General features: G+C 43.3%; 1 protein-coding gene across 1 annotated transcript in view; it reads left to right on the top strand.

Annotated features, from left to right (window-relative positions):
- Positions 1 to 25,933, top strand: part of PLPP3 (phospholipid phosphatase 3) — an 80,575-nt gene that overhangs the window by 40,638 nt on the left and 14,004 nt on the right. The window contains exons 2-4 of the mRNA XM_063104522.1: positions 1,093 to 1,250; positions 14,474 to 14,754; positions 15,164 to 15,221. Coding sequence (XP_062960592.1) covers positions 1,093 to 1,250; positions 14,474 to 14,754; positions 15,164 to 15,221 — 497 coding nt within the window. The remainder of the gene's footprint in view (positions 1 to 1,092; positions 1,251 to 14,473; positions 14,755 to 15,163; positions 15,222 to 25,933) is intronic.

Raw genomic sequence — 25,933 nt, 5'->3', positions numbered from 1 at the left:
AGAGGTTCGGGTTATGGGGGGCTCCTAAGGTCATTCTTATAGACTTTATCTTCCCATGTGCAATGGGGAGCCATTGAGGAGGCTTTAGCAAGGCTGTGACATGCTCATGGTCAGAGCCCTTCAGGAAGTACACGGAGGATATGTACAGGAGCAGTGGGGGCTAGGAGACTGATTAGGAGGCTGTTGTAGTGTTCAGGCAAGAGTTACTGCGGGCCCTTGCTTTTTGCCTCAGGGTTTTGAAGGACTTTTCCTGGCATTGATGGAATCCGTTTGCCATGACCTTTGAGAGAATGACATCTGAGCTGGCCACTGATAACCAGCAGCAGCTGCAAGAGCTGTGTGCTGCTCCCAGGCTCCCCTGGGCTCCTCTCTAGGGCTGCAGGCAGCAGGGCTGAGCTCAACTCTGCTCAGTCTGGTCAGTTACTCTTTGGACAGTGAAAGTGGCATTCAGGGGGCAACTTCTATGTGCCAGGCACTATGCTGGAGGTTTTCCGTGCTTTGATCTCCTGTAGCCATCACCACAACTCACTTTATTTTGGGGAAACTGAGGTTCAGGAGATGGAGTGAGAACCAGAGGTCATGCCACTAGAAAGTGGTGGATCTGGGATTCAAATCCAGGTTATCTGATTCTAGGGCCTTCTCTACTCTATACAGCATAGACTTAGGATGAGCTTCTCAAAGAGGAAATGGTTTAGACCTAAGGAATGAGTGCCCTTGGAGGCATAATGGGGTGTCATAAGATTTGGGACTGTGTTAGTAATTGTTGTGAATTGGGCTTTAATTTTTAACAGGGTATTGTAGAGCAGTGGAAAACCCCTGCCCTGGCTCTTCCATTGCCTTGCTCCGAGCTCCGGGGCAAGAGAAGAGGATGATGTCATGCCCCTGGCTTTTTCCCCAAAAGAAGGAAAGGGGATGCATGTAGTGCAAGCTCGACAGGCTGTAGATTCCCACAAATGAGAGGAATTAACATCACTGTCAGTGTGATTCGGGGTGGCCTTTGCCTCAGGTTGTTCCTCTTGGGCTTCCTTGCACTGATGTTTTCTCCTTTCTTCTTTTTCTTTCTGGTGTATGCCGTGGTTCCACCTTGACCAGCGGGCCTGCCCTTCCTCATCATCGAGACAAGCACCATCAAGCCTTACCACCGAGGGTTTTACTGCAATGATGAGAGCATCAAGTACCCGCTGAAAACTGGAGAGACGATCAACGATGCCGTACTCTGCGCTGTGGGCATCGTCGTTGCCATCCTTGCGGTCAGTGCCCAGACCCCGCCATGCTCGCCCCTGTCTTACCGCCTTCTGGATTCTCATATTGAGAATATCTGAGCCAACAGAGACTTGTGCCAAGGAGAATTTCATTTGATTAATACTATTTATTTCATGAAGTTAGTGTGAGCTAAATACATGCTAAGCACCCCTTCTGAAAATATTTTACATACATTAAACTCACAACAGTCCAATGAGGTCTAGACATTGTCCTATCTTTCTTTTACAAATTAAAAGACTGAGGTCCACAGAGTAAAAATAATTTGCCCGAGATTACTTGGTTACTAAGGTGTAGAGTTGAGATTTGAAACTAGTTGTCTCTTACCCCAGAGTCTGATCTCTGAGCCACTGTACTTTGAAGTTGAGCCCCAGAAAGGGGGAAACACCTTGTCAGTTATCACAGTTATTTTCTGTGTTCTTTCCACACCATGGCTGTACTGCTGTAATGGTGATAATGCCACTCATCTTTTTTGGCATTTGTTTACTTCTCTTGGCCCAGTGGCTGTGGTGCCAAGGTAAATAGAACTTGGGATCCAGAGAAATACGTTCTAGACCTGGCCCTCTGCTCACAAGCTGTACATCTTTAAAATCAAGGCTGACCATCTTGCTTCTCTGCATTGCAATAAGGAGTAAAATAGATCATGAATATCGAACTATGTTGCAAATTCTTAATTGCTGAGCAGGTTACTCATAGGCAGGAGTAAAGTCCAGACTTACATGTCTAGGTCTTCCCCTAAATGGTGAAGCCCTCATTGAGGATATTGCAAAATGTGCCATGGACTTTGACAGGGTCCAGAAATATTTTGAGAATTGGAGTATGGCCTGCTGGGGCCCTACTTGGAAGGTCACCACGCCGCTTTAGATGTGTCCATTTGGGGTAGGGAAGGGAGAGAGTAATTGCAATCCAGTCTTGGAATTTGTGAGTCCTACATTCATTCCCACAGCCGTTCATTCCTTACCTCCCGTATTTTCTAAGTTTGTTCTTTGCCCTGGAATCACTGCCATGTGGGTGCAAGGGACAGGCATCATGTCCACCAGGATCATAAATTCTCTTTTGTAGTTTCTGAGTTGCCTTTCTGTTGAACATAGCCTGAAACTTATCTTTGGCCTCTATTAAAAAGCTGAGAAAAAAGATAGTTAATGTTAAGAACACTAAATGTGAAATATGTGCTATTGTCCCCATTATACAGATGGAAAATCTGAAGCTCAAAGGGGTGAAGGATATGCTCAAAGTCTACAACTAATAAGCCTGTGCCTGGCTTATTTCAAAGCCCCCTTAGATCTTGTAGACTGACGTTTCAGGATGGCTGACTGATCCAAATGAACTGCTCAAGGGGATAGGCAGTTAGCTTATCTTGCCTATTCTGGATCAAATGTGAGCTGCTGATATTATGTGAACCACATTTCATGAAGTTTTTCTTTTGATTGGCCCAATCTAGGGGTTGGTTGTAAACTTTGAGACCCCTCTTTGTTTTTTAATAACATCGTAAACCAGGCACACAATCAACAGTTTGAATTTGGGGAGGGGGAAGGGAGGCTGGTAGAATTCTTTCCAACCTTTAAAAGAAAACAGTCCATTTGGCAACTGTAGTAGTTTCTTAAAGGTGGACTAAGGATCTTTGTGTTCAAAAACTGAAAAATGAAAGGGTAATTTTACTATTTGCTCCAAATTGACAGTTGTAGGATTGAGTTTTCTAGGAAGAATGGCTTTTCCTGAAAAAGGCATTTGTCAGGGAAGCCAGACAGTTGCACAGTATCTTTTACTGAGGTCTGAACAGGTGTTTTTGGCAGTTGGAGGAGCTGTTAATTGAATGCTTTGAGGGACACTGTAACCTAGAAGTGTGATGGATAAGAACAGCACAGGGACAGGAACATCATGTGCCTTCACTCTCTCTACATGGGATTATTTCTGGCTTGCCGAGCAGGTGCTCCTGGGCACACGAGGTGGAAAGAGACTACTCTTTAGAGTATCTCCCTGGTGTGTGAATTAGGTGAGTCATTGGTTCTCTAACCCTCATTTTCCTCATCTGTAAAATGGGAATGGCGTTTGGGTTCCCTCAAGGGGATTGCTGTAAGAATCAAATGCTGTCATGCCTGGAAACTCACTTTGTGGCAAAGGCCTAGGTGGAATGTGCAGAGTCTTTTGATAGGCGTGGTTCTAGGTTTCTGACCTGACTCCAGGATGGGCAAAGGAAAATGCTAAAGTGGCTTCTTTGGGGGCCATGCTTTTCTGCCCATGCTTTCTTCTCCAAGCAAAGCTCCTGGTCAGCAGATCTTCCCCTTCTGCTTACAAGTCCAGCCCTTTCCTCCTCAAGAGATACCAGCATTTCTAAGAAAAATCTCCTTTTGGGAGCTTGGTTGTGGCTTGCTCCTTTTTCCCTGTCATGTTGATGTTTTAATTAAAATGCTCCCTGACCTCTCAGGTTTCCTTGAAATAGTCATGTGCTATGGCCTTTGTTATGGGATGAGCAACAGCATTGCTTCCCTATCCCATGCAATGTCAGCAGAAGAGGTTTAGATAGTGCTTTCCTGTAGTTCAGAGAAAACACCAGGCAAGAAAATACCGCAATAATTGCTCTCCTTTGTCGAGCACTATTGAGTGCCAGAGAAACACGTGGACTACGTTGAATCATTTCATCCTTGAAGAAACCCGAGAGCTAGGTAGTCTTGTGGTTCTCAGTTTAGCAGGGGCTTACAGGCACGCACTCTTGTTCAGATCTGAGCTCCTCTGTTTTGGAACACATGGCAAGTTAATGAACCTTATAGAACCTCAGTAGACTCATCTGTTAAATTGAGATGGTATATCTACTTTCTAGGGTTTGAGAATTAAATATAATTAATGTATATAAGGTAATTCAGTGCCTGGCACATACAGTAAGATCAATAAATGTTAACTGCTTTTATTATAAATGAGTAAACAGAGTCCAAACATGGTGGTGACTTACCCAAGACATTATGTCTGGTAAAAATAGTCAGGAAGGGAACCTCTCAGCCTTTGGCCACATGTGTTTCACTCTTTCCTTGTAGTTTATTAATTAGAACCCAGGTCTCTTGACTGTCACTCCTCTTTGCAGTAAGACTTTTACTTCTCGATCCAATGCTGTTACATTTCAGGTGGAGGCACATGTGAAATATAAACTCCTAGTGAAGTCTACTAGCCTGCTTACCTGCATAACTACCAAGAGTACTCACGGAAAAAAGCAAAAGCAAAGATCCCAGAGGCAAGGTGAATAATTCACTTTGGTGTAGTCAATTCTGGAAAACCTGTACAACTTAAATTTAAAATCAACAACAACACACTTCCCACTTTCCCATCATGATAGGCCCTAGCCCCATCTGCAATCTGCTTCTGGTTGGAGGGGGCATGAGTGACAGCCGTGGAGGGTGGAGGGGGCCAGGAGCTGGAAATCTAATCATCCTGCTACTTGCTGCCTGGGCCTTCTCCTGCCGACGTTTGTCTAAAAGAGCAGGAGAAGCCTTGACTGATTTGGATGACCTTGCTTAAGTTTGGATAGTCCCCACAACAGAGGAATGGCACGGCGGTGGAGGAGATCAGTGCGGTTTAGGGACGCAAATCTTCAGAAGTTATAGAGAAAGCAGACACCTTTCTATGGCAGGAGAGATGGAAAAACCTTGTCATTTTGACCCTTTTTTCAGATGTATCTCAGATTCTGGAATTATAGCATAATAGGAATTCCTTCCAAATCCAAAAAAGCAAAGGTTCCTATTCCTGCCTTGCAGAGGCTTAATGACTCTAGCAGCGGTAAGATTAGGAGCAAACAGTAAAATATCATCTCCTATCCAGCCTCCTCTCATTCTTGGCCTTGTACTGCACTATAGTGAGCATTATAGGCAAAGATTTTAATATGGAAGAAATGCTCCAGTATACTTGTCAAATAAACATGGGCTCACAGTTTGCTTTGGTCAGACCCCAAAAGGGGTTTATGTAGATTTTTAATATCTAGGAATTGACACATGAGTCATGGGTGAATCACTTGCTCCCATAAAAATGCTACTTTCCCTCCCACACCTCGAATGAATCTGACTCTGTGACAATATTCCTAGCTAGAGAAAAAACTCAGATTTTGGCATTATCTGATTTAGGTTCATGTCCCAACTTGTGTACTTGTTCTGTCACTGTCTATTAACCACAGGCAAGCCATTGAACCCCTCGGATCTAAACTTTTCTTTTCTGTACCTCCATGGGCTTGTTTTGGTCATCAAATCAAGTGATATTATGTGTGTGACAAATGAGAATCATTCTTTTCATTTTTGTAGTGTTGCACAGTTTACTAAGTGGCCTTTATAGGCACATTCTCTTATTTGCACCTGGTAGCAATTCTGGGAAGTTGATTGTTATAGTTAAAGCAATTGGGGATCAAAGATATTAAGTGATTCTCCCATAAATAATTAGTGGCAGGGCCAGACCAGGAGTCCTCTGATTCTAAAGCCAAGGCTTTTTAAGACATGACACCACTATTGCTTTCTGCAGCCTGCCTACTTCCACAATTATTTATCAGGCACCTATGGTGTGTCAGGTGCTGGGGACACAGTGCTGAACCTCTGCGCAATGACCTGCATGTTGTCTCTTGTCACTAAACTGCCAGGAGCTGCCCCATCTCAAGCAGGCAAATAGCACTTTTAATACATACTGTCTTGTAAGTGATTTGTGTATAGGTCTTGTCTCCCCAGCTAGATGATAGGTTCCTGGAAAACACAGTCCAGGTCTTTTCCTCCGGCACATGATAGGTACTAAATAAACACCGAGCAGATATCTCTTTCTCAGGAAGCATTCCTCGGTTGCCTCCTCCCCCACCTCCCAAAGTTCCCAGGAAGCCCCAGGCCCACCTCTATCCCTGAAGTTACTGTGCTAAATTGTCATGTCTGTTTGTCTATTTCCTGGCTACCGTGTTAGCCGCACAAGGTAGAGACTTATCTAATTTGATTTGGTATTGCTAGTGCAAAGCACAGACCTTGGTACTCAATATATGTTTGTAAAAATCACCGAAGAGGTTGTAAATTTGGGGCAGAAAATCAAAAGATGTCAGAGGATCTACGGAGCAGGGGAAAGTGTCCTATTTTCTTCCCTAAAATCTTAAATAAGCCCTATAAGGCACATGGGAACACGCTCTCTGCCATATGCAAATTTCCTGCTGGAGAGAAAAGAAGAAGAGCTTAGTACCTCCAAGACTTGTTTATTCAGGATCAGGCTTCAGTTTGCCCACATCTGGGCTTCATTAGTTCCTCCCCACCCCCATCTCCCTTTATCTGTGAGAGCTCTGCCAAGAAAACAAGGTTCCCCAACATTGCCTCCTCATTAAAGGTTAGTCGAGTTTTCAACTCTGAAAAAAGTGAAGTTGTGCTGGCCCAGCGGTGTGTTAGTGGGAGACCCAGTCCCCCAGTTTACAACCCACTACATCTGTGCAATTACCAAGACCACCAACAGAGAGAGGCCATGTTAATCCTTCAACTCTGTTGTCCCCTGATCAGATGGCTACAGAGTTCTTCTGAGACGCTCTCATCCTCGGGGGGATGCCGGGAGGGGGCATCTACTTGTGATTTAACAAACGCAGGCATTGATGGCACTGTCTAGGATTTTGTTCATTCCCTTTCCCCACCACCCGTGCTCACTCTCTTGTGCTGGAATAAGTGAGAACAGCAGTTCTTCCTTGGTTGTGTACAACTCTTGAGGGTTCGTAACTATTTGAAAAATACATCTAATTTAAGAGGATGGTATTCTCCATTTTAAGTGTTAATGCTTAGGAGGCTAAGAAATACATTCTGTGAGTCAAGGATGGAGTGAAGAATCAGATAACATTTATGAGCTAAATGTTGGAATTAAGGAACAGGGAGCTTATGGAATGGAGTGGGAACGAGTATGCCTTCTCCTAAATCCTCTTCAACAGGTACACGAGGTAGGTATTATTTACCCCATTTTACAAACAAGCGAGGACACTGAGGGGTGAAGTGTCTAGTCCGAGGTTATTCTGCTTAGTGAATGGGGGAGCAGAAATTAATTCCTGCTAGCTTTAAAGCCCAAGCACTTTAACAGACATTTATGGAAGGCCCACTCCATGTTAGGTGCTGTGCAGAGTACTCTTTTTAGCTAGCTATAAATGCTTTCACTTCCTGGGCTTGGAGAGCTAAATGTATGGAGGAAGACAAAACATGCACACCAGGCAGATGACCGCCTAAGGAGCAACAGTGCACATCAGGTGGTTTGTATGAAGTGTTTCTCACAAAGGCGATAACCTGCTGTGTGTAGACAGATGCTTGGTGAGCACCTCCCTTATGACAGGCAGGTGTTGTGGTAGCAACTTGGCCTATAAGCTGATGTATAAGACATAGACCTTGCCCTGCAGTTTATGGTCTAAGGGGAATGGGTGGTGCAAGGCAAGTACAAGAGGAACTACACTATTAGATCCTTAAAGACAGGAAAGAGAGAATAAGAATAGAGTCAGGGCACTGCACAGCAGAGGGTCCTAGGGAAGTGGGGGTTTCAAGGATGAAACGTGTCAAATGCTGTAGATAGTCTGAGATATAGATAAAGTGCTATAGGAGTTCAGAGGAAAATCACTTAAGGCTGTTTTCATCAGCAAAGTCTCCATCTTCATCATCATCATCATTCAGTGAGCACTCATCCCATTTAATTATCACAACCATTCTTAAGCTCTTGGTACTGTCACCATCCCCATTTATATAGATAAGGAAACTGAGACTTAGGGAGCTCAGTTGTCCAAGACTCATAAATGAAAAATCTAAAGCTCTGACCCAGTACACTGGTTGGGCACTTGAGCTCCCTTTGAAGGAGGGGTGGGATTTTCCTCAGAGATCCTGGCATTCCACGCAGCGGACATTGCTTCAACTATGGTAAGACTCTGAAATAATAGCGTTTTCAGGAAATGTAAAGCAGACCTGTTTGGCTAGAGAAATAGTGTAAGGGAGTAGACAACGTTCAGCTAGGAAAGAAGACTGTAGCACGATCGTGAAGATCCTTGAATGCTGAGGATTTTTTACGCCAATTAAGTGGCTAGAGATTGGTGAGAGTATTATTTTGTGTTTGCTTGGTCAGTTCTCTAACCAAGTAAGGATGAGGCCTGAGCCACCATGGTGGCAATGCTGGGGGGACAGAGAGACAAAGGTGGATGTGAGAGGACCTTGCAAAACTAGGATGAACAGAATTTGATGGCCATGGGATGAGGGAGATTCCATGTCTTTGCAGAAACAGAGGTAAGAGAAGTGATGTTTGGGGCAGGAGTGGAAATGGGTGTGACTTAGACGTGGTTAGTTTGACATGTTAGCAACCTCAGTTTGAAGTTCAATTGGGAGATTTAGCAGGAGATTAGAATAGAGGTGATAGGGTGAGGGGAGGCTGAAGCTAGAGAGAGGGAAAGAGACACCCTTTCGGAGGTCATCTTCACAGAGGTAATAATTGAAGCTACTGAAGCAGCTGAGATCACAGTAGAAAGCCAAGGACACAACCCTAGGGAAACCTCACATTTATTGGGTAGAAGCCAGAGGTGGAACCACTGGAAGAAGGAAAAATGTGTTTAGAAATAGGAAGAAAAGCACAGTGGTGCAGCATTTCGGAAGGCTGGGAAATTCAGTGTCAGAAAGGAGTGAGAGGTTGGCAGCGGGCAATGCTACAGAAAGAGCAGCCAGGAGACTCTTGCGTGGCGGAGCTGGTCATCTAGGAGGCCCATGGCTCTGAGTCCCTGACTTTCAGGAAAATAGAGAACGCTTCATGCTTCAGACTGTCTTCTTCCTAAGGCTTGTGCGCACAGCGTGGCCACTGCTGATTTCCACCATAAATAGCTTCTGTGGCCTCTACTTGGTCTCTTTGCTGTCCCTATTCTAGATATTGGAGTTTTGCCTTACCCATAGAGCCCACAAACTGCACTGCTGGCCCTAGATATATGTCCTTTTTCCTTTTCCCAGACACCAAGGCACTGATCTCCTGCCACGAGGCTGATGATAACCAAGGGAAAGAAGAATCAAAGATTTAATTTCTAATCAATTATTTCTAGCGACTGAAGATACTGCACTTTATTGCAGTCTATTGAGCATTCACCTTCAGAGAAAATACAACTGTCCTTCTGTGTCCATTCTTAGAAGTAGACCCAGATACATTGTATTTTTCCTTTCCCTTGGGACTGAGAAATAACTGAGAAAACTGATTCTCCCTTCGTGATTCTCCATCATCAAATGTTTGTTGAATGAATCTTTTCCGGGTGGAAAGAAGTTCATCCACCCACGTAACTGAGACGTGAAGGAACAGCTTGGTGCTCGATGGCTAGCAGGGACTTAGATATGCAAATGCCTTATGAGATTATAGGACCTTACCAGGTGTTCTGTGAACCTCTGTCTCAGTGCAGACAGATACTGCTGCCTGCTCGAACTTCTAAGAGAAAACCAGCTCGATGCCACTGGGAAGAGCACAGGAATCAGAATGAGGAGATCCAGGCTTCAGTAATGGTCGTACGACTGCCTCATCTTTGATTGAAGGTGATTCCCTGGCCTCTCTGGTCTTCACCATACTCACTCATAAAGTGTTGGTACTAAGTTAGTAATTCTTAGGGTGTTGGGAGAAGCAAACAACACAGTGAATGTGAAAGTGCTTGGTAAGCTGGAAAGTGTTGTATGAATATTCATAAAGCAGATCAGAATATAGGAAAGTTGGTCCTTCAGACTCAGCAGGGGAAGAAGATGAGTTTTCAGTCTCTAAAAGAGGGATTGATGGGATACTATGTGCAAAAATATTACTTTTCTTGAGATCACTTATAAATAGAGTGGAATATAAAAATAACACAAAACAGTAGAGCAGGATTGTTCTTTCTGCTTTGGGTGTAGACTTTTGTTCTCCTAAAAATGACATCCTAAGTAAAATGGTCAAAACCAAATTATCCATGCACACATTTTCTGGTTCTACCCTGGAGGAGTGGTACCTCCAAACTCTTCGATCTGGAATGTTCTCTTCCAAGGAGCTCTTGGAAATATCTTGGAAGAGTATTCTGTGCAAGGTGTATGTTAATTTTTTGTTTTTTGTTTCCCCTTCTCCAGTGGAAGGAGAAAAAAAGTTAACTTTTGGAGGGCTCTTCTGCTAGGTGTCAGCATTTGACATATCACCTTATTGAATTCCCTGGTAATCCTTCCAGGTAGATATTATTAACCTTAGTTTATAGATGAGGACACCTAAGCCCAGAGAGATGAAGTCACCTGCCTAAGGTAACAGATGGGATTTAGACTGAGGCTTTTCTAGCTCCAGAGCTGGTGCTTCTCTCACCACCCCATGCTCTATCCTTTCCAAAAATTCTTTCCTAATGTTTCTACAGATTTCCTCTCCAGAACGGTTAGATAAATATATATTGTAAATAATGTGGGCAGTTGAGTTCTTTATCACCAGAAAAGATGGGAAGAAGAGCTGTCTCGCAGTTGGAGACAGACTCCTTTCATCCTGCAACCATTTGCAAGCCAAGGACTGATCCCTTTCTGTCCCCTTGTAGCTTAATTGCAATGCTTTCCCACTTTATTAGTTTCCACATTCTGTGCCAAGTGCTTTAAAAGGCAGGTAGGGGAGAATTCTCTGCTTGCCTGGCTGCCTGCCATCACCCCAGAATCTCTTGCTTGCTGTTTCAGAAAGGGATCAGCATTGAAGGCATTTTTCTCAGCAGTGAAATTTACATATCAGAACCTTGCTGGCTGAGGCAGAAATGAGGGCTTTAAGGAGAGCATGTCTGGGGGTGGGGACAGAGCCTTAGAAGGAGGGGGAGGGAAGAGCTTATTTTATTACCTGGGAATAAAAACATTTTGAGTAATGAATAAAGTCCGAAAGCAGTAAATCAGGGACTCTAGAGTTAGGTGTGTAACGTGTCAGAGAACAATTTAAGCCTTCGCCTCTTCTGTAGAGGTGAGGTATTCAGGCTGCCTTTTCACAGCCTGAATTTCATTAAATGCCCTTTTAAGGGTTAGGATTACAAGAAGCCAAGTCCGGCTGGTTCATAATGATGATTTATGGCTGTGTTGTCGACTCTCCGACCCTTCTGTACAAGGGGATAGAGAAAATACATAATTTGTTGCTCATTAACTCCAAAATCTGTCAGGGCTGCCCCAGAAGCCATGTGGTCCTGGAGTCGTGTATTTGCTAAATGGCTTCAGCCTGGCCCTGTCCTTGAAAATATGCAATTGCTATTCAACTGTGGAAATTGGTTTTAACAACAATAGAAATAATAAAATTATCTCCATGTAGTTTGCTGTGGGTCTTTGAACTTGTAAATCAGAATACCTAGACTCTACTCTTAACTCTGTCACTTACTAGCCTCAAATCCTTTAGATAAGTCACTGTCTCCAGAGCCTTAGCATTCCCATCTGTAGAATGGGTGTATCTTCTTCACAGAGTTAAACGAAACCAAAGTATAAAAAAAATGTAAGAGGTGGCTGTTGTTATTAACATTGCTAGGAATTTGGGGTATCAAAATGTTCTCTTCACCTCTTTATCTTCCCATGAGAGGAGGGAGCATTTTAATTCACAATTTACTATTTGAAGACTGTGGCACTGAAAATTGAAGTTTTAGAGTGATGGGATGTTAAAGCTGAAGAATTCTTGAATTGTAATCAAACCCATTTTTCCCTGAAATGACTGAAGCAGTCAGGTGACTCACGTGAGATGAATCAGTAAGTCATGTAAGAGATGCTAATTTGCAGTGGAAACCCATGTGTTCTTTCTCAGCATCAAACAGGAGATTATGTTGGTTGATGCTCAAGCCAAGTCTGCTTAGAAGGAGTTTCTTAATCCGTGACAGTGCATGCTTCAGGGAACTCAGGAGCAATCCAAGAGCAGGGACTATGCCTGGGGCCCTGCCTCTGCTCCTTGCCTGTAGTGTCACCTCTGAGGAAGAAACTTTCCTTTGCTCTATTGCTTATTGCCTTTGCTTGGTAGGCAGGCTGGTAGTGGAGGTAGCACAGGAGAGTTGAGATAAACGTCATTGCAATTATGAAGTCATAAATCAGAGAGTCCCGTGCCCTCATCTGCAAGTGGAGAAACAGATTTATCCCAAATTTACTCAGTGAGTAGGGACTCAAACCCTGACCACTTGGCTCCTAGTTCAGTGTTCTTCCTCTGCATATAAAGTCACGTGTGTGACTTGTAAATAAAGAATAAGAAAGAGTAAGAGAACAGGATTGTGGTAGTAAACATCTGGAACTTGTTAGCCTGTAAGGTTACATAGGGTAAAAGTATAAACAGGTTCAAAAGGGGAATGAGATTGTGAATGGCAGGAAAGAATGCTGGGCTGGGAGTCAGTACACCTGGGTCTAATCTTTAGCTGTGGGTTAATTTGAACGTCAGTTTCTTCCATGTATAATGGCCCCTTTCATTTCTGACTTGCCATGCTTCTCAGATTTAATCTCTACAATGTGTTATCAAAGGGCTTTTGGTAACGTTTAGGGGATATTTCCAATTTTTCAATAAGGCAGCTCTGAGGACTGCTATCCTGCTCTCTTTCATTCATTTCTTTTTTCAACAGAGAGTCTCTGAGCATCTACGCAGAGTTGGATATTAGTTCTGCTCTCGCAAGGAACGGCCAAGCCAGGATGCTGTCTGGACTGGCCTTTGACCATGTCTCTCCAATAAAAAATCACACTCAGTATGACCTGGGAAAACCTAGTGTGGCACTTGCAAATATAAAGCATTTATAAACACAGTGTCACTGTGTGAACGTTGGCAGTGGAAGTAGCTGTTCTCACTGCTGCACCTGCTCATCCCTGGCCCAACTGGTGTTTCCCTCCTACATGGCTGTCCTTCCCCAGACTCTGGAGCCCTGGAGGACCTTGATCAGACCCTTGACGCCTTCCCCCGCTGTAAAAGAGTAACGGGAGCCTTTGCAAGGGCGTGTCCGGATATGTCCGTCTATTGCTTCCCTTGCGGTTGTGACCACACACTCTGCTCTCTGAAAGGGCAAGTGTAGCTCATCGTTATGCTCTGTGAGGAAGCGTTAAAGGGACTTCTGTGGTGAGTGATGAGTTGACCAGCACTGTCCCTGGGCTGTGGTTGCAACCAGGAAGTGGCCAGGGCTGTGCTGCAGAGTTGAGACAAGGGCAGCAGGCTGCCCACGTGGTGGTGCATCACCAAAGTGGAGTCATTCCTCTGTCACATGGACATCACGGACAGGCGCCTTACAGAGCATCAGCAGGCCCCATTCTTAATGTAAGAGAGGCTGTTTCAGGCAAGATGCTTCCTCTTTCTGAGCCTGAATGTATCTATCTCGTGGTTGTGGGTAAGGATCTCATGAAATAAAGTATATAAAAGCAATGCCTGGTATACAGTAGGCAATCGACAATTAGCAGCTTTTTTTCTTTTTTAATAGTGATAAATTTCCTGTAAGCCTCAAGTAGTAGACAGAGTGGCATGGAAGAAAGGTATGAAAATCGAGACTTACTCACTGTCCTGCAGGATCTGAGGAGACAGCACAGGCTGATGTGAGCAGATTCACAAACACTGAAGGGCATTGTATTCAGAATTTCTCGATTTTTAAGACTGGTGTTCTTTTCATCACACCACACTTCTAAAACATAAAATAAGAGCATCACTTGTTATCACATTTAAACCAGCTCTGCAAAGGTGAGTAGCCTCCTTTAATGGAGAAGGAATCCAAAGCTTGGGAGGTTAAATTATAAGGACACCAGGTAGGTGGTGGCATCTGGATTCAAACCCAGGACTTGGCCTTGGGGTAATCACCCCTTCATATAGAAACCCCCACAAAGCCTGATGCCCTTAGTAAGTCAGATCATTGCTGGTGATCCTCTACCCCAAATCCCAGAATCCTGAGATTTGCTCAGATCCCCTGACATCTTGATCACCCTTAACCATGCCCTTGATTCCTCATGTAATTTTTTTTTTCATAGCTAAGTTCTAATTTCTCTCTTTTTTAAAAAAAAAAAATTACTTATAAATATATTTGATTGTATATATTTTTTATTACAAAGGTGTTATATAGCTATGTAGGACTTTTAAACAAAGGCAATAAATATCATGTTAGCACTTTGATTTTTCTTCCCATGCATATTTGTGTCTATATAGAAAATTTGGATTTTATAGATTATAACCTTCAGTTAAATACTGAATATTCTCCTATGTCATTAAATCTCCTTCACAGCATCACTTTTGAGGATGGGTCTTGATACTGCCTAATTTCCCCTTTTAATTTCCTTTTTAGATCATCACGGGGGAATTCTACCGGATCTATTACCTGAAGGAGAAGTCCCGGTCAACGATTCAGAATCCCTACGTGGCAGCCCTCTATAAGCAAGTGGGTTGCTTCCTTTTTGGCTGTGCCATCAGCCAGTCCTTCACAGACATTGCCAAAGTGTCCATAGGGCGCCTGCGTCCTCACTTCTTGAGTGTCTGCAACCTTGATTTCAGCCAGATCAACTGCTCCCAGGGCTACATTCACAACTACACATGCAGAGGTGATGAAAGCAAAGTCCAAGAAGCCAGGTGAGACACCACTTCCCTATGGCCATGGCATGTACCCTTTGATGCAGTGCAGTTCAGTGAGCACTTACTGAACACCTACAAGCGCCAGGCCCAGCGCTGGGCTCTGGTTTTGATGGGTGAATTAGGCAAAGTTCCTATTCTTGAAGAACTCACAATCAGATGATTGAAACATATATGTAAATAAACCATTACGATATAGCATTGGTGAGTCCATTCATTGATTCATTCATTGTTTTGTTTATTCATGCATTTATGGGTGCCTGCTATGTTCCAGGCATGTGTCCAAAGCACTACCAAAGATGCAGAAGTGAGCAAGACACAGTGCTTGCTCTCCAGGCCACAGTCTAGGGAGGGAAGACAGTCAAGTGTTTAACGGGGATGTGAATATGGCCCTCTCTTGCTCTTGCAGGAAGTCCTTCTTCTCTGGCCACGCCTCCTTCTCCATGTACACTATGCTGTATTTGGTGGTAAGTACCTTCCATTTGATTCGAATGGCATTCAGCCCCAGCCCGAATCTCTTCTGATATTATAGCCTTCAAAATTGTTAGGGACAGACTTCACTGTGAAATACTTGAAAAAGAGGTTAGCTAGAAAAGTTAGGTTCCGTTCTGAGCTCTGCCACTGCCTCAGTGGAAGTTGTTTTATTTTATAAGCTTTTTCTACTTTTCAATAAAAACAGTATTTACCATGGCTGCTTGACATGGATGATGGACCCATTTTGAAATTATAAAGTAATAAAGACATTTGTGTAACATTTTATGGTACAAGCACTGTTTTCTGAAAATCCACGAACTCATTTAATCCTTAGAATTACCTTATGTTATGAATAATAGGATCACTATTATGGGAAAAGATAAGTAAGGAAGGCTCAGAGAATTCAAGTAAACTGACAAAATTTACATAAACACCAAAACTGTTGCTCAAATCCAAGATTTTTGATCAAATTCCTTGTGATATTCACCACACTAGTCCTTTTCCACAGTCTACTGATGGAAGGGATTTTAAAATCATTGTTATTTGACCATGTAGAGTGATTTTGAGTTTTGCAACATACTTCTGCTTTCATGAGGACACGTGGTCTCATAACAACACTGTGAAGTACAAAAATCTTTATCCCCATTTCTCGGATCCAGAGACCAAGGCCCAGAGAGGTTAAGCAGCATGTTTATGGTCCTTCAACCAGTGGTGGAACCATTATTTGAATTCACATGATGCCCTTCTCATGGCCGTGTCTGCTCTGATTTCCTGGAGATGCTCAGACAGTGCTGGTGAAGTGCCCCCTCCCTGCCGGTACCTACAGACAGTGGGCTGGCCCGTGTTCTTCGTCAGTTACATACGGCCTTCCTTACCTTTCTTCTCTCCTTGAACGAGCTCCACGTGCCAAAATGCTTTCTGCTTTCTGCTGCTTTGATGGAGTTCCGAGCGAGAAGGTGCTGAGAGGTCAGACATAGCTCAGAGGAGCATAAGCTGTTTGGAAAAAGAGCATTTTGATTTTAACTTATTTAAAAAACATAATTAGGAATTGGAAAAAACAACAGAGAAGTTGTTTTGTTTTGTTTTTTCCCCAATCCTTTCCAAGTTTGGAGGCCTCTGGGCTTCCCATTACCTAGGATGCAGAGCTAAAAGGTAGGCCCCAACCTAATTAAAGACATGAAACATGGATTTTATGTATTCATGAATAGCACTTCCCTCCATGCTTCATTTTTTGTTTTTGTTTTTGTTTTGCTCTTAGAAAGGATAATTTAGCAAAGATATTTAGGTTCCTGCTCCATGTGTATATTTTACCCAAGGCTGGAAGCAATTTTACAAATGTAATTTCAGTGTTTTGCAAAGGTACTTCGAGAAGTTGGGTATGTGTTCATTTTTTTCATGTCCCTACATTTTATTCCAAGAGAAAAATACTGGATTATTTTGAAGCCAACACCGGGTGCTCTGTCCTTCACAGCTGCCCGAGAGGTGAAGCTGCTGACATATTTTAAGTGGCTTCTGTGTGCCAGGCACTGAGTGTAGCTTACACTATAACATTTGCTTCTCAATAACCTGATGAGATGGGTTTTGATTATTCTGTTTGCAAATAAAAACAAACCTAAATCTAAGACGTTAAAGAACAAAAGTTCTACAGCCAATAAGAGACCGAAAAGGTATTTCAAGGCTGGTCTTTATGACTCCAACGTTGTATTTTCTTTTCATTGTGCTCCACTGCAGAATCAAAAACAAACAGAAAACAAACCTCTTCGGGGTAAACTTACAGAATATAACCTCCTGACCCTAATTACGATTTCAGCTGAAAAAGACCTGCCTTTCATGGCTGAGATGTCTCCTCCCTGTCCCCCTCATCCCGTCCGCCTCCCCATCACCACCTTCCCAGTTGCGATTCCAGCAAGAGATCTCTGTGGGGGGGATGGGTGAAGAGTATATTTTGATTGAAGATTTATTTTTGCATCTCTCTGAGGGAGGAAAAAATTATAGTGCCTTCATATTGCTGGAAGGAGGGAAAGGAAGGAAGGAAGGAAGGGCAGGAGGGAGGGAGGGGAGGAGGGAGGGAGAACAAAATTGAGAAAAGAAAGGAAGAGAGGGGGAGAAAGAGAAGATCCTCCTTCATCCTCCAGCTCCTAAGCATATTATTACCACTGCACCCCCATGCACATACCACACGCCCTTGGGAACTCTTGCAAAAGTACACACATGCAACATTCACAGCTCACAGACACCCATGTACTAGTATACAATGCATATATACACAGTTCTATTTTTAGCTCGAAAGTTATCTTTTCCTAAAACAACCTCTGAGGCTAAAGGCCAAAAGTTGAGGACAGCTCTCTTTGCCAGGGCTTGTTTTTATGTGATATTACACAAAAATCCCAGCTCTTGTAAGGTCCAATTTGCAAAGCTTTCTAAAGCAAGTTTGAAGGACACCGTTGCTGCCTGCCAGAGGTGGGCAATCCTGCAGTCAGTCAGAGAAGACCATGGACCCTCCTTCCAGTGCTTTTATGTTGGGCTCCAGGAAGTGCTGGAGTTGGGCAAATAGGTTCTGGACTCTCCCAAGGCACCCTGAGCTTTTGTAACACAGCCTGTGATTTACAGCTTCCCTGGAGTGTTGGAGAGGATCACATTTGATGGATGTGGAATCAAATCTGGCCATGCCAGTTACCAGCTATGAAACTATGAATGAGTGACTTAGCCTCAGAGCCTCTGGGCACTCATCTGTAAAGTGGAGATGATCACGATCGTGTCTGTTTTACAGAGTGGTTGCCACTTTTCCTCTGGACCTCACCTTCCCCATCTGTCAAATGAGAGAGTATGATTAGATGGTGTTCATGTATCTCTCAATGGTTCTATTTGAAAGGAATGTGAACTGCCCTAAGTGCTAAAAAGGAACATGGGAGGCCATCAGGGACAAACTTATGCCACATTACCATTGAATTCAGAGAGAACAGCAGATGAGAAGCACCTGCCCTCTGCACTCCAGGCCTTTGGCAGCAGCTGATCGAGAGCCTCCATGGCTTTGAAGGGCACTCCATATTAGGTTTAGATTTGCAAGATGATTGGCTTGGAAAGACCATGTTCCAAACACCGTATTATCTCTGGGCACAAAAACTTAAAGATGAGGGTAAGGCTTGTTAAAGATTAGTGCAAATTCTAATAAGGAAAACCCCACAGCATATATAAGCATAAACTATGCCTCCTACCTCTAAGCCCTGGCCTGAATCACAGAGGTCCACATCTGGATTGGCCCTACACCTCCAGGGTCAGGGATTGAGGATGACGTGGCTGTTTGGATAAAAATGCCAGTACCAGGGCAGGTACCAATTCATGTAACACACCTGATGTCTCCTCTGTTGGGCCAGGTGCTCTGCTGCCTTCTGGGGATACTGAGATGAATCAAACCTGGGCCCTTGAGAAACTCACCCTTATGCATTCAACATTCAGCATTCAGCAGATATTTAGTGAGTGACTGTTCTGCACCAGGCATCGCACCAGGGCTGGAAAGATGAAGATTAGTAAGGCATGGCCACAGCCCTTGGGGGGTTCAGTCTAGAGTACCAGTAGATGATGGTACAGGCTGGTACATTGTGCAGTGGGGGCAAGGGTATGTGTAGCTTATTCTGGATGCTCAGAATTGTGGCTGCCAAGCTAACCTGGAGCAGAGGGTGGCAGAAGCTAGGGAAGGCCTCCAGCAGGGTTTAGTCACATGGAGATGGGGGAGACTGGAAGAACTACCTGTGTGCAAGTGAAAAGGAGGATGGTGGTTTGGGGAACTGTAGGCATTCGGTTCAGTATAGCTTTGCTGGCTGGTAGGAAATGGAGAGGAGGGCACACTGGCTTTGGGATCATCAGTCCCAGTTCCTCACTCTGCAACTCAGATTCAGCAGCAGCAAGTTTATGTCAAGGTCTTTGCCTAGCTGCTGTCCTCTTCCCTGGGAATCTGCACCTGCTCCCACACCTTCTACAGGCCTTCCCTGACTGTACTGTTTAAAATGACAGCCACTGCTCCAAGACTGTTACTCCCTGTTCCCCTTTGCAGCCTTTCTTTTTCCACCCATTTCTCACCATCTAACATACTATATATTCACTTGTTTGTTTGTCTCCCCCCAACGAAATTTTAAGTTCCACAGGGGAGACATTTTTTTGTCTCTTGATTCACTGCTCTATCCCACTTCTCAAAACAATGCCTGACACTTAGTAAGTGTGCAATGAATATGTGATGTGTAAATGAATGAATGAATGAGTGCACGAATAAATGAATCTCAGGCCTTCTGACACTCCCAAGCCGTGCTCTATTCCATTCCAATCAGAACTGTTTTCTTTTGTCCCCCCATCACTGACTTTCTGGACCACTAAGGGCCTGTGTGGTGCAGGAAAGAGCTCTGCTCACCTCTTCACTAGACTCTTCACTATGCTGCCCCATGAGAACTGTTTTTGTGTCCGAGGGTTGGTTGGGTACCAAGGAAACAGGGAAGTGGTCCTACTCTGACAGCTGTGTTCTCTGGGCTGTGGTTGTTAGTCATTGAGGTTTTGTTCAACATGTTTGAAATCCCGGAGCATGGGGTCTGGTATGCCCACGAGGCATACCCACAGATCCTGGGCATGTCTGTAGAAATCCATTGTAGGAACAAGATTGTTTCCAAGGGGAATAAACCACTATATCCGATGTTTTTCCTCTTTTTCCATTCTACTGCATTCATTCATCTCCGTGCATCCATACATCCGTTTCTGAGTACCTGTTCTGTGCCAGATCCTCAGACCCTTTGTGTGAGCACCTGGGGACTCTTAAAGAGCTCATAATTTTGTGTGGAAAGCCTGAAAAGTAAATAGTTGCAAACTAGTTGGGTAGGTTCTCTGCTTGGAGGGGTACTGAGGGGATAGAGAAAAGAGGAAAGAGCTGTTATCTCTCCGTGAGGTATACTAAGTCAGTTCAGACTCCCCTTAGATTAAGATCAGGTCCAGAGATTCTTCTGCTCACACTCTTACAAAAGTTGTTTTGGACATGGGAGTTATTAAAGTGTGTGACAGATGCATTAGAGGAGGCTGAAGTTCCAGATGTCCCCTGGAGGTTGTCGTTTTGTCCATGACAGCTGTTTAGTTCCCTCAAATCACTCCTTTCTCTAAAGATAGAGGCCTAGTACAAAAGAACAGTACTTTGTGTGAAGCAGTAATTCCCTAAGGAAACCAGGTGGTTCCACAGTTGGAACATGGACTCAGAGAGAGGCGAACTTACTCAATGTAAATCATGACTGTTACCTTGGGTGAGTGACCTGGCATCTTTAACCTTGATTTCTTCATCTGTAAAATGGGTCCAGCAGTGTCCACCTAACAGGACTATTGTGACAATTCAGGTAATGTAATTTAAAGCACCTAGCAGTGTCTAGAACAGTGCTCAGCAAAATGGTAGTTTCCTTTCCTCCTCCTGATAGTGACAGAAGACAAGATTTGATGTTCTTTTGAAGGAGGAGAAAAGTCAGCTAAAATTTCTTTTTTTTTTTTGTCCTCAAAGTATTAAATAGCTTTCCAGAGAGAAATTCTAGTTCTACAGCATGACGGTGAGCCACTAGCATATGAACCAGAGCCAAATGGGAGCCATGGAGGAGATTAGAGAAGGGAGAAAGTTTCTCACTGTGGGTGTCAGTGCTCTGGACTGGCTTCCAAGAAGAGGGTAGGCAGGGACATAAGGAAGGACAAAAGCCTCCTTTTCACTCTTAGCAGAGCTGTCCCAAGAGCAATGGAAATGAAGTGAGAGGACAGTGCAGACCTGTTTCACCAGTATGCAAATCACCTAAGGCAACACAAATGACTTAGCAAGAACGGAGTGTGGCTCGCCCGCCCATTAACTCTGCTGGTTCAGACCGGAGAGCAGGCTCAAATCCAGACAGGCCTTTCTAAGGAGGTTTTGTTGGAATTCCACAGGACCCCAGCTTTGAAGCGAGGACCAAGACAGAGAAGAGAACTCCATTTATAGAGTGAGTTCTGTATGCCAGGGACTTTCGAATCCATCATTTTAGGGGAAGAGAGGCAGACCTATACCTTTCTTTTGTAATCTTCGTGATATCCATAGTCAGCAGTTTCATTTTAGCAACTGGAAGCAAAATCTTAGTATAGGAAAAGGATTTTAAGATAATATTCCTTTTTAGTGAAAAAATTTCATTTCATTCATTCTGTGTTTCACAGAGTTTTGAACATAATAGATGCTTGCAACTTTTTTTTTTGAATAAACAAATCTCCTTATATTATATTTGAGAAAATAGAAATTCAGAGAAGTGGAGTGACTTACTCTGGCTGGTACGTAGCAGAAAAAAGATTTCCATCTAGTTGTTCTGACTGGAAATCAAACACTTTCTGCAGTGTCAGAGTGATGTTTGGGAAGTGGATTCTGATGCTGATTCTTCAGCCCAGAGGCTTTCACAGATGGGGAAGTAAACCCAGATAAGACATGTCACCAGCAGCTGACAGAGAGGTTAGGGCAATTTCAGCTTTCTGGTTTTGTCCAGCTCTGCTCAGCCTTCTTCTAATCGCCCACTTCGGGGCACCTAGGACTTTGCTGAAGCCCCTGCAGGCATTCCGATTCTGGGAAAGTCTCCTTGCTCTGTTGGTCCAGGATAGGGGCATGGCATGGTCACAGGGTTTGCCGTCTTCTCTTGAATAGGTGTACCTGCCCCCTGTGGAGTGAGAATGAATGGAGCCTCCAGAGTTACTTATTGCCCCAGGCTCTAGAATGTACTCACTGATCCTAGTGAGGTCCAAACCTCTAGCCTGGAGTATCTCATGTGAATTGATCTGTAAACTGGCAAAATCCAATCTATTTAGCAGTGAGATTGGTGTGGGATGGAGGGAGTTACCAGATCATTAATCAGTCTCAGAGTCTGTTGCCACCAGTCTACTCAAATCAGATGTAGCCACTGGGTGAAGGTCATCGTGCAATCTCCTTCTTTAGTAATTTACTCGTTGTGGTGAAATCGCCACAGTCATTGAGTTAAATCTCACTTACCAAGGCAAAAGGGTGATCTAGATTTCTGAAGCATGCCTTGAGTGCCTGTCCTGTGCCAGATGGGGTCCTTTCCATGTTATCTCCTACCATCCTGGCAACTCTGAGGGAGATACTGTTCTACTGATTTTACAGATGAGGAGACTGAGGCTTTGAGGAGTTAAGTGACCACACACTTAGTAAGTTGCAGAGCCAGGACTGGAATCAGGGCTATCTCACCCCAAAATACACTTTACTGTTGTACTGCTTTCCTCCAAGCTCCAGCTGCAGACACCAGGAGCAGTCATGGCCTTAAGGCATTCCTCCATAAATGGGGACATGGGGGAGCAAGCCCCCATCTTCTGGCTGTAACTCCGTGTCTGGCTGCTTCCCCAAGGAATTCTTTTCCCATGGCCCCTACTTCTTTCTCGTTCATAGAGCACTCCCTTCCTCCCTTCCTGGAGCTATTCTGCTAATGGGTCTCTTCCTCTCTCCTCAAGGTTCTCTCATGTATGCATTTTTTTTTCTTTTATTAAACTCCAACCTTAAATATCTGAATCACTGGAAGGGGAGATGTGGGCCTTGTCCGGTTGGGAAACCCACCCTTCCTCTGCCCCACCCTGGTTTCTAAGGCCTGTGACCTGAAGTCTGTGTGCGGAAGGCTGGGGGAAGGGTTGGGAATTTTTAACAAGCATTTTCTGAGGACCTGTAGATTTTTCCATAAGGGAAATAAGAAAATCTTGGGGCTACTAGGTCCCAATTAAGAAAAGTGATTAAAGAATAAAATCACTTATTTATTGAGTAGCACATCATGCCATGCTTTTATCTGTGCTGTCAACCAGTCTGTACCACAGCCTGTAAGATAGTGGTTGTTACACTTATTTTATATGAGAAAACGGAGGCTCGTGAGGTTTTTCTGATTAAAACCTGTGCTCTTTCTGTTCCCTATCCCAGCCCTGTCCATTGCCAAAGAGTCTTTAATTTCAGTAAAATAAAAAGATGACAAGAAGAAATTAAATGTGAAAGGAGATTTGTTTCTAAATTAAATGTTTTATGTCTCCAGTGGCATCGGCTGCTCTTTAGACCACATTTACATTATTATAATAATCTCTACTTTTAAAGGTTTATTACCTTAATCAAAATATTCATTAGAGGGGAAAATGTTCATTCAAAGTTAAATCTTGTGTGTACTTTTTACATATTTAAATCCAACATGAATTAAAATTCTATTCATTTATACCAATAAAAGTAACCTTTTGAACATTAGGAGTGTCAAAATAAGGATTTAGTATAGAGCATTCACCAATCTTTTTTTTAAAAGACCCTTAATATTCCATGGAATATGGTTTGGGAAAAACTGGCCTACTGATAAAGGTCAGTTTCCCTAGTTGGACACCCAAGGTCTGTCACGAACTGGCCCCTGCTTGTCTTTGCAGCCCTATTTCACTCCCTGTACACCCTCTTCTCTAGCTACACTGAACTATTTGGAGTTTGGGGAAGCCATCCCTCTGCCTGGAATATACACCCCTCTCTACTGTCCCTTTCACTCCTAGGAAATACCCATTCATTTTTAGGATTCAGTCAAGTATCTCTCCCCCTTAGTAATTGACCCTGGATCCCCAACTTCCTCCCTAACTTCTATAAAATACATTAGTACATTTATTTGTTTTCACATATCCCCCAACTATATGCTCCATAGGGCAGGAATTATAACTTCTCGGTTTTTTGTCCTTGGCACCTGTCGTAGTGCCTGGCTTCTTACTTATTTATTCTGGCTAGTACCACAGGTTTGGTCTTCTGGTTATCTTTAGAATAATTTTTTCGAGTTTTTTTTCTCCAGATCTTTTTAGGATGACCATAGGAATCAAATTGAATTTACATGTCAACTTCTGAATTCAAAGTGGAGTGTTCTTTCAGATAAAAATTCTATTCACATTTTTATATCCCATATTTCATAAAGGCCCTATGCAATTCTTGCTAAGTTAATTATTATGTATTTAGTTATATTTACTATTATGATGATTTTATCACTTCTTTTAGATTTTTAACTTGTTATTATCACATATGAGAAAGCCATTGATTTTTACCACTTGTTTTGGAGCCAGCAACATCAACACAGTCTCTTATCAGTTTTTTATTTGCTGCTCTTATATTTTCCAATAATGCAAATACTTATGTAATTTCAAAATGGTTATAAAGTTGCCTGTTGTTTTCCATGCCTGGCTTTCTTGGATCAGTTTTCCAAGCAGTTGTGGATTCAGTCCTAGATACTTCGTGGCCAAGAGTGACTCTGGGATCTCCCACTCTTCTGTCTCCTCAGGACTGGCTGCCGGCTTGCTCTGTCCTGACCACCAAAAAGGTGTCCATTTGTCTCAGGAAGGGCAAAGTCCGGCTTTGTCACTGCCATGGGTCTATCTTTAGGCCATCATCCCCTCTTCTCTGCTCTCTTCTCCTTTCTCCTGGCCTCTCCCAGTGCTTTGATTTGTAGTCGGAAGTTCCCCTTGTCCCCTTGCCGCTTCCCCCTCATTTCCCAAGTTCCCACAGGAACCTAGGAAGTAGGTTGTGCCCAGAGGTTAGAACGGAAACTGCAGCAAGATAACTCCAGGGGACAATGCCCAGCTGACGTCATTTCAACTTCTTTGCTTCAGCCAGAGGTGGTCTTTTTTTTTTTTTCTTCCGTTTTTCTTCAGGTTACTCTTCTACCCCACCCAGTTTAGTGTCTGTCAACTTCTGTCTGAAAGTTCTCTGGCATTGTCTGGTTGGTTTATGTGTTTCCTCTCATTCTAATTCAAAATTTATCTTCCAAGTGGTAACTTAGAAACCTGTCCTTTGATAGAGTTTCTTTCTTTTGAAGCAGAAAGCATCCCCTTGCGAATATCGTGATACTTTCCCCTTATCATTGTGTATTTTATTTTCATGGCAGTACCAAAAGGCACGAGTGTAGGGATTGTACAGCTGTAAACCCCAGGGAAACACACTAATGTGTTAAGTGAGTTGTCATCAATTGTGGGAAAAAAAAAAAAAAAAAACCTTTAATAACCCCAGTTACTGTTTTCTAATTAGTTCCAATCCAGAAAAAGATAAAAGGAAACTAATGTTTATTAAGTGCTTACTATGTGCCCCGCAGTGTGCAAAAGGTCATTTACATGTGTTATCTATTTTTCTTATATTTTAGATCAAGAACTAAGGCTCAGCATTTAAATAAGTGGCTTAACATTTGCAACAACATGGATGGACCTCGAGAGAATTATATTAAGTGAAACAAGTCAGGCACAGAAAGAGAAATACCACATGTTCTCACTTATTGGTGGGAGCTAAAAATTAATATATAAATTCACACACACACATACACACATACACACACAAACCGGGGGGGGGGGGGAAGAAGATATAACAACCACAATTATTTGAAGTTGATACAACAAACAAACGGAAAGGACATGGTTGGGGGGGAGGGGGGGAGGGAGAAGGGAGGGAGGTTTTGGTGATGGGGAGCATTAATCAGCTACAATGTATATCGACAAAATAAAATTTTTAAAATAAAAAAAAATAAATAAATAAAAAATAAAAAAAAAATAAAAAAATAAATAAGTGGCTTAAGGTCATGTCCAAACTGAATGCTCTGTCTACAACATGCCACCCAGGGTCTGGATGGTTACCTTTAGCAGAAATGTCATGTGTGTCGGCCTGGTCTTATAGAGCATGTGAAGGGGGACTCAC

Source organism: Cynocephalus volans, chromosome 8, assembly GCF_027409185.1.
Source record: "Cynocephalus volans isolate mCynVol1 chromosome 8, mCynVol1.pri, whole genome shotgun sequence".
Lineage (NCBI taxonomy): Eukaryota > Metazoa > Chordata > Mammalia > Dermoptera > Cynocephalidae > Cynocephalus > Cynocephalus volans.
The sequence above is the reverse complement of the archived record's forward strand: the minus strand, read 5'-3'. Positions and strand labels throughout refer to the sequence as shown.